This window comes from Dioscorea cayenensis, chromosome 10 (assembly GCF_009730915.1).
Source record: "Dioscorea cayenensis subsp. rotundata cultivar TDr96_F1 chromosome 10, TDr96_F1_v2_PseudoChromosome.rev07_lg8_w22 25.fasta, whole genome shotgun sequence".
NCBI classification, from domain to species: domain Eukaryota; kingdom Viridiplantae; phylum Streptophyta; class Magnoliopsida; order Dioscoreales; family Dioscoreaceae; genus Dioscorea; species Dioscorea cayenensis.
The window spans coordinates 11,044,975-11,054,724 of record NC_052480.1 but is presented as its reverse complement, the minus strand read 5'-3'; the positions used below and the strand labels follow the sequence as shown (position 1 = coordinate 11,054,724).

Sequence of the window (9,750 nt, the reverse complement as noted above, 5' to 3'; positions counted from 1 at the left end):
TTGCACTTGAAGTGATTATCCTAGGTGAAGCATCATCCGAGTACCCCATCTTTATCGATTGTCTTACCTCCTCCTTACTTTTGCTCTCTTACTTGTTGCTTTTAATTGTTGAGAATCGAATCATTGTCACACTTATCATTGTTGATATTCCACATAGCTAAGAATCGAATTAAGTGTCTTTACTCCCTACTCCCTGTGGATTCGATACCCGCTCCCCTGATTATTACTTCGACAAACCCGTGCACTTGCAGGATATAAGCAAGGGGATCTTGTCACACATCATGCGTATAGGATTCTGTGTCGACATGGGGAGTATGAACCGGGGTTATCGAAGGCAACTAGCCTATCCTGGTCGAGCTACAGGTATTTACACGCAGTTATCAGCAGGTCTGTGTCAGGTTGAGCCGATAACACATCTGCTCTGACCAAGCAGGATCTTCTCTTTTTATACTCCATGGCCCGTAATGTGCCAATTCACTTGGGGTACATATTAGCAGATATTCTAAGGTACCAAGGTCAGTCTGTGAGAGTGGGTTTATTATTTGCTGGCCCCTACATTACCAGGCTCATTTTGGGAATGGGTTTGGGGGATGCTTTACGTGGTGTTGAGAGGATAGTTGCACCTACCCCTCTTGCGTTTGATACGATCAGGATGATGGGGTTGGTACGGAGATGTGGGCCAGGGGTCTATATTCTTGCTACAGCTACCCCAGAGACCTCCAGGAGCAAAGGAGTTACTGCGGAGGGTTCCCCGTAGATTCCCAGACCTCCCGCAGCACAGGGTCCTCGAGCTTATGACCGTATTGAGAGGATTGAGAGCATTGTGAGAGAAATTCAAACCGAGATGGTGGAGCTCCATGCTATACAGTCAGATCATTATACAGATCTTATGGCCCGGTTCGACTTTCTACGAGATCTATTGAGATCCAGACCCTAAGTTCCTCCGGCACCCCCATCCCCTACCCCGGCACCGGTGGACCCACCATGTGCATCTTCACCAGCAGCAGCAGCAGCACTTGAGCCCGAGGGTGACACCGACATTTGACTTTTAGTTCGTTTTCTTTTATGCATTTTATTTTAGACTTGTTCATTCAGAAAGGATTCTCCTTCTGGGTTTATTTTCATTTTGCATCTCGAGTTGTATTCATTGTCTATCTTTTATATATACTCGAGATATTTTGTTTTTATTGAGCTTCACTGAACCCCCACGTATATGCGTGCAGATGGTCTTGTCTTCTTGGGAATTGAGACTTAGTCATGGGCACGGCCAAGGTGCTTAGGCACTTAGCCGTCTGAGCTTCAAAACCCATCGGAACACTACCCTCATTAAATTAGCTTCATCAAACGCAACACTAGGAGTCAGGGGAGTATTGTTTTGATTGCTTCTCCCGCATTTGCTTTTGAATGATATATATTTTGAGTGAGCTTGCATGTGTACATTGGGGACAATGTACAACTTAAGTATGGGGGGAAGTTTCATAGTGCACACATCTTTTCTATTGTTCTTGATTGTTATATGCTCACATAGCTAATGGCAATTCACCTTAGTTGCAAGCATTGTATTCTTGAGTTTAGGAGAATTTCTAACATTGAATGTTTTCATGCTCTAGTTTTACTTGAATGTCTAGGAATTTTTGCCCGATTTATACTTGTTACACTACTCACTTATTAAACTCTTTTGGAAACTCATGTTTGATGTTAAAAGGACTAGTTATAGTTATTTCTTGTGTTGAATTTAAAAAAAAAAGTTTAGTTTTATTGGTTATTTGTGCTTGTTGGGTGGAAAGAGCTACCACCTATGAAGAATGAAGCTACTCTCATAAGTCGGATACTAGCTATGCCCTAATGAGAGAAAGAGCTATCTCATAGGATGAGTGAAAGCTACTACTCCGGTAGAAAGAGCTACCACCTCGAAAGTGTGAAATCCACCTAAGCGGCCGCTTTGGAGAGGGCTACCTTAGAGGATGTGTGAAGCTACTACAATCTTTGAAATTGTTGTCGCTTTTGTAGATAAATAAGTCCCTTGTACTTAGAACTTTGAGGAGTATACTTTGGGTTGACTTGAGTGAGTTCACACACGTACACGATTTCAGGTTTTGTATCCTTTTTGATTCAAGTTTTTAGCTTGAGCATTGATTTTTCATATTTAGTGTTGAAATTTCCCTTACTTGAAAAATGCTCTCTTTGTATACTTTGGTGAACCTAAGGCCAAGCACTTTCAATATTTTTTTTATTGATGCACATAACGTTTTAATTTTTGCTTGAGGACAAGCAAAAGCTTAAGTGTGGGGGAGTTTGATAAGTGCTTATGCGATATGAATGCGAAGCATTCATTTCTTATATTGAGCATTACTTTTCTCAGGATTTTACACTAATATGTGTGTTTTTATGTTACTTTCGTGCAGGTAGGGTTGTGAGGCCGAGTATGAAAGAAAGAAGCCCTAGTGAATCCTTGGACGACGAGTAGAGGACTTTCCACAAGACCGTGGACATGACTATCGAGGGGGATTCTTTATGGATTCATTGCTTTTACATTCTATTTCTTTGATTATACTTAGCTCCATGGATAGCTAAACCCCTAGTGGGTACTTGGGTGATTGTGAACCCTAGGATGTATTCGTTTCTTTGAATCTCTTTATTATGCTTTCAATAAATTGATGTTGATTGTGAGTTCCAACCTTGAATGCTTGATTGTGTGAACATTTCCCCTAGAGTGACACTAGGGTTGAGAGTTCTCGTTGGTAACCTTGTGAGTGAGTGACACACCACGAGTATTAGACAAAGCTAGGTTGGAGAGGATTGAAAGGGTGAGTCGAGAGGTACAGGAGCGTCCCCTTTCCCCTCCGATGTGATAGATTCTACCTCTGTTCCTCGAGTTCTCTGCGGCCATAATAGAGTGAATTGTCTAAGGGATAAACTTTCGCTGGGGCTTAGTTGCGCGTGCAACGGAGTGAAGTGTTGAAGTGATCTTAGTATCTATGGCTTAATCGTGGTTAGGGACCTTCCACCTGGACCAAAGGGTTAGGTCCATAATTAGGAAGAGATTTATCACTTGGAATCCCTAGAGTTCATTGCAACTCTATGCGAGTGCGAGGTTGAGAGGTTATCTAATCTCACCTCCGGGACATGTATAGAGTTAGGCATAGTTGACCGTAGATTTGGTACTATGTAATTAAGGATTTCCACGACTCACCATCGCATTGATTAGGAAGCATAATAAAGAGTTCTTGCACTTGAAACAATTATCCTAGGCGGAGCATTATCTGGGTACCCCATCTTTATCGATTGCCTTACCCCCTTTTTTACTTTTGCTCTCTTACTTGTTGTTTTTATTGTTGAGAATTGAATCATTGTCACACTTATCATCATTGATCTTTCACATAGCTAAGAATCGAATTAAGTATTTTTATTCCCTATGCCCTATGGATTCGATACCCGCTCAGCCGGGATTATTACTTTAACAAACCTGTGCACTTGCGGGATATACGCAAGGGGATCTTCTTAGTGAGTCGAGACGTAGCAGAGCATCCCCTTTCCCCTCCGGTGTGATCGATCCTACCTCCACGTTCCAAGAGTTCTTTGCGGCAATAGTAGAGTGAATGGGCTAAGGGATGACCTTCCGCTGGGGCTTAGTTGCGAGTGCAAAGAAGTGAAGCACTGAAGTGATTTTAGCACTTAGGACTTAATTGTGGCTAGGGATCTTCCACCTGAACCAAAGGGTTAGGTCTATACATAGGAATAGGGTTTATCTCTTGGAATCCCTAGAGCTCATTGCAATTCTATGCGAGTGCGAGGTTGAGAGGTTATTCAATCTCTCCTCCGGGACATGTATAGAGTTAGGCATGGTTGACCTTAGATTTGGGATCATGTAATTAAGGATTTCCACGACTCATTGTTGCATCAATTAGGAAGTATAATAGAGGGTTCTTGCACTTGAAATGATTATCCTAGACAGATCAATATCCGGGTACCCAATCTTTATCGATTGCTCTCTATGTTGTTGCTTTTATTTTCATTATTTCATATTTTATCACACTTATCACTATTCATCTTCCACATTAGTTAAGAAACAACTTAAGTGTCTTTATTCCCTACTCTTTGTGAATACGATACCCACTCATCTGGGATTATTACTTTGACACCCGTGCACTTGCGGTTTACACGCATATACGGACGTGTCAGTATCCTAGGCCAGACAAAGAGACCTTTGGAAGAGTCGAGGCTTCTCTACAAGACCACCATCATGACTATCGAGGGGGTTTTCTATGGATTACTTGTTTTTACATTCAATTTCAATGTTGATTGTAACTAGCTCCATGGAGAGCTAAAACCCCTAGTGGGTAGTTGGATTTTTGAACCCTAGGATGTATTTGTTTCATTAAACCTTTTATTATGCTTTCATTAATTAATGTTTTAATTTAGTTATAATCTTGAATGCTTGATTGATTGAATATTCCCTTAGAGTGACACTAGGATTGAGAGTTCTTATTGGTAACCTTGTGTGTGAGTGACAGATCACGAGAGTTAGACAAAGCTAGTTTTGAGAGGGTTGAGAGGGTGAGTCGAGAGGTAGCGGAGCGTCCCCTTTCCCCTCCGGTGTGATTTATCCTACCTCCATTTCCTTGAGTTCTTTGCGGTCATAGTAGAGTGAACGGGCTAAGGGATGACCTTCCGCTGGAGCTTAGTTACAGAGGCAATAGAGTGAAGCGTTAAATTGATTTTAGCACCTAGGGCTTAATTGTGACTAGGGACCTTCCACCAACACCAAGGGGTTAGTTCTACTTCTAGGAAAAGGATTTATCACTTGGAATCCCTATAACTCATTGCAATTCTATACAAGTGCGAGGTATTGAGATTGTTCAATTTCTCCTCTGGGACATCATATAGAGTTAGGCATGGTTGACCTTAGATTTGGGACCATGTATTGAAGGATCTCTACGACTCATTAATGCAATAGTTAAGAAGCATAATAGAGGGTTTTTGCACTTGAAATGATTGTCCCTAAGGGTAGAACAATATCCGAGTACCCCATTTATATCGATTGCCTTGTCTTCCCTTTACTTGTGCTTCTCTTTCTTGTCTCTTTTACTTTTGTTTACATTACATCTTGTCAACAAAATCGCTATTCATCTTCACTTACTTAAGAAACAATTTAAGTAATTTTATTCCCTACTCCCTATGGATACGATACCCACTCACCTGGAATTTTATTACTCGACAAACCCGTGCACTTGCGGGACATACACAAGGGGCGTTGTCAACATGCATTAGCGATAATATCTGATAAAAGTAATGTTCATCATAAAAAAAGAATACTTCATATTACTAATACACAAGCACTTATCAAACTTTCCCACACTTAAGCTTTTGCTTGTCCTCAAGCAAAAATAAAACATTAAAGCATAGAAGAAGGAAATATTGAAAGTGCTTGGCCTTAGGGTCACCAAACCATGCAAGGAGAGCATTCTACAACTAAGGAAAATTCCACATGTCTGTGTGAATCTGCAAGAATTCATTTTTTAGCGGCTTGTAAACAGTATCTGCTACAATAAATTGGTACAACACGTCCATGCTGTAGATTACGTCGCTTCTTCAGTAAAAGATCATATTGACATAGATCTTGCTAGTATTGCACAAGTCAGAACACGCAAATGTGACAGGCTTTGTGCCCCTCCAACCGAGGTAATTGCTTAAGCACATGGAGGTTAGCACACATTCACATATCTTTGAGCACAACTTGTGTCTCAAGTTTGTTCACTCCAAGATTTCATCAATAAAGTGCATTCGCAATCTACTTTGGCTTATTTCTTCCATACTTATGTCCACAATCCTACATGCCCCAAAAGAACACAAATACAAATGTATAAGTGATAAAATCTGAGAAAAGTAATGCTCATTGTAAGATACTGATAAGTGCTTGAGTAGACATAATTTTATATATGTTTTACATGCATTGAGCATCATTTTTACTATGGTTTATGTCTCATATTGTGTATTTGGTGTTCTTTCATGCATATAGGTTGTGAATGCCTTGAAGAGTAAAAAAGAAGCAAAGATAGGCTATAAAGACACAATGTTGGGAGTTCTTGTTCAATTCAAGGACCAAGACAGGAGAGGAGTTCATAAACGTGGAGATGTATACCAACGTCCAAGAAGATTCAAATCAATTCATTATTTGGAAGGGCACAAAGGCATCCACATCTTCATATTCCTTCTCTTTGTGAAGATTGCAAGACCTCTCAAAGATACATCGATGAAGAAAAGTTTTATAGCCTACCACATGGATGTGTGCCCGGACATGTGGCCTCAAGAGAAGAGTGTTTGGACCGCGTTTTGTGAAAAGCACTGTAGACAAAAATACTGTTCACGCGCCCGGGTGGAAATTCCTGCATCCCATGCGGGAGCGTGGAAAATCCACATGGGCGCGTGGGGGCACATGACAGACGCGGTCTAAGGCCTATAAATAGCCATTTTGCCCTATTCTTTCTCATCTTTTGTGCGGCTCTTGAGGGGTGAGACGACTAGGGTTTGGAGAGGAGGTCTTTGCGCCTTTGGAGACACTTCTTCACCAACTTTGATCGATTCCTCCTCTGTCATAGCATCAAGGAAGCCACCGGTGAACCTAGCTTCGGCGTGGGTCCTTCAAGACGTCGAAGCTCTCCATCAAGGACATCAGTTCATATATAATGGGGTTTATTTCTATGGTTTTAATGTACTTTCATTGATTGATGGTATGTTTTGTATGTTGCTCCATGGAGAGCTAAAACCCTAGAGGGTATTTGGCCTTGTGAGCCCTAGGATTCTCATATTTTGTGGATTTGCTTAGTGTTTCTATTTAATCCGAGTTTGATTAAGTTTTAATCTTGATTGTCTAATGCTTGCTTGCCTTATTGATCTTTTGGTTATTTGGTTTGCATGATTTGTTACCTTGATGAGTGAGAGGTCTCCATTAGGTTTAGAACCTCAAGATTGAAGAGGGTTGAGAGGGTGAGTCATGAGATAGAGAGCATCACCTTTCCCCTCTGATTGGTGTATTCTATCTCAGTTCCCTAAGCTCTATGCAACCATATTTGTTGTGAGGCATGAGATTGACAGATTTGTCCACCGGGACCTTATATGAGGTTAGGATCCTTCACCGGGAATAGGGTTGGATCAATCTTTAGGAATCGGATACACCTCTTGGAATCCCTAGAGTGTTTTGCGGTCATATGTGGTGTGAGGTGTTGAGATTGGGCAATTTCTCCACTGGGATCTCGTAGGGGACTAGTATTGGTGATCGAGAGGCCGGATCCGATTATATTTGGATTTCCACGACTTAACTTACTCTTCATAGAAACACTTTGCTCATTCGGTACCTAATACTTGAGTCCTAGTGGGAGCATTGCCCGAATACCCCACTTTTACTGATTGAGATCTCCATCAATTTCACCCTTGCATATTTGTCTCCGGTATTCATTTCTTCGCACATTAGATCACCACACCTTTCCATTTATCAATTGGCTAGAAAGCAGAGAAGAAGTTAGTACTAGTAGCTTTGTTCCCTGTGGATTCGACTACCCACTCACCCGGGTAATTATTACTTTGACACCCGTGCACTTGCGGTTTACACGCATATTAGGGCCTGTCAGATACGAATACTTCATATTACTAATACACATGCACTTATCAATGCCAGTGAACTAGACCTTGTTGCTAGCTGGAGAAAGGTTTAAGAAGAGGTTTTAGTTCTTTTTGGGCCACTCATCATCTCCTACCTTTAAGTTCTCAACTCCACACCATAGATCCGGTGTAAAGGAAGCCGAAAGAAGACATCTTTGGAGTAAAAATCGAAAAGAGAAGCAATATTTTGCAAGATCTCTCCTCATCTCCTTGTGTAGAGCCTTGTAGTGGACAAGAAAGCTACCTCTTTGGTATCATTCATGGAAGCTTTCACGGTTGGTCACTCTGCATTCACTACTTGATGGAGTTTGACAAGATCCCCTTGCGTATATCCCGCAAGTGCACGGGTTTGTCGAAGTAATAATCCCGGGTGAGCGGGGTCGAATCCACAGGGAGTAGGAAGTAAAAACACTTAATTTGATTCTTAGCTATGTGAAAAATCAATGATAAGGAGTGTGATAATGATTCAATTCTCAACAATAAAAGCAACAAGAAGGAGAGCAAAAGTAAAGAAGGGGGTAGGGCAATCGATAAAGATGGGGTACTCGGATAATGCTCCACCTAGGATAATTGTTTCAACTGCAAGAACCCTCTATTATGCTTCCTAATCAATGCAATGGTGAGTCGTGGAAATCCTTAATTACATAGTCCCAAATCTAAAGGTCAACTATGCCTAACTCTATACATGTCCCCGGAGGAGAAATCGAACAATCTCAACACCTCGCGACTCGCGATAGAGTTACAATGAGCTCTAGGGATTCCAAGTGATAAATCTCTTCCTTATAATAGACCTAACCCTTTGGTCCTGGTGGAAGGTCCCTAACCACAATTGAGCCCTAGATACTAAGATCACCTCAACGCTTCACTCCATTGCACGCGCACCTAAGCCCCCAGCTGAAGTTCATCCCTTAGACCATTCATTTCTATTATGGCCGCAAAGAACTCGAGGAACGGAGGTAGAATCTATCACGCCCGGAGGGGAGAGGGATGCTCCCTGCACTCCTCGAGTCACCCTCTCAACCCTCTCCAACCTAGCTTTTGTCTAACGCTCGTGGTGTGTCACTCACTCACAAGGTTACCAACAAGAACTCTCAACCCTAGTGTCACTCTAGGGGAAATGTTCACACAATCAAACATTCAAGTTTGGAACTCACAATAAACATCAATTTATTGAAAGCGTAATAAAGAGGTTTAAAGAAACAAATACATCCTACGGTTCACAATACCCGAGTACCCACTAGGGGTTTACCTCTCCATGGAGCTAATTACAATCAAAGAAATAGAATGTAAAAGCAATGAATCCATAAAGAAACACCCTCGATAGTCGTATCGGTGGTCTTGTGGAGAGTCCTCTACTCGTCTCAAGGGATCCTTTGTCCGGCCTAGGATACACCTCGCCGGATCGGTGCCGACAAAAGCTCTCCCAATAACCTTCTTCCAAATGACACGCGATATCAGAGCCATAGAACCTCTCCATAAACCTGGCCAATACCCCTCGAAACCCTAGCCGAAGCCCTCTCGCAAGTTGGGGAAAAGATGGAGAAAAAGAATACCAAAAATCGGGGCTGAAATCGGCTTTTAAATAGGGTCTGGAATCGGGCGACTCCACGGGCGTGACTGCTCCCACGCACTGCAGCGGAATTTTCCACACGGGCGTGGATAATTTCCACATGCCCGTGTGGATTCTCTCGCTTCTCAGTTTCTCGGTCGGTCAGAACAAAGGTCTGCTACAGTACATACTACAATGTTGCTACAGTATTCGACCTGAATAGCTTCCTAATTCCATACTTTCATCGGGGTAACGCAAACGGGCACACGTTCACGTCGTGGATCACTTGCTTCTTCAATGGTGTACACGTTGGTGGAACTCTTGTTCTATGTGCATAAGTCGAAATGCTCGTGTGTGACTGCCTCTGTGCCCCTCCAAATGGATGTGCCAACTCGAATACAAGGAGGTTGGCACACATTCTAGCATCTCACATCGACCTATGTCTTCGCGTTTGAACCTTAGCAAGATTTCCTCCAAAATCGGTGCATTGTGATCCACATTGCCCTATTTCCTTCATACTCGGCCTCACAACCCTACCTGCA

At 42.2% G+C, this 9,750-nt stretch overlaps 1 protein-coding gene across 1 annotated transcript in view; it reads left to right on the top strand.

The window, feature by feature from the left end:
• Positions 1-305: 305 nt before the first annotated feature.
• Positions 306-9,750, top strand: part of LOC120270296 (beta-galactosidase 15-like) — a 17,331-nt gene continuing 7,886 nt past the window's right edge. The window contains exon 1 of the mRNA XM_039277311.1: positions 306-398. Coding sequence (XP_039133245.1) covers positions 306-398 — 93 coding nt within the window. The remainder of the gene's footprint in view (positions 399-9,750) is intronic.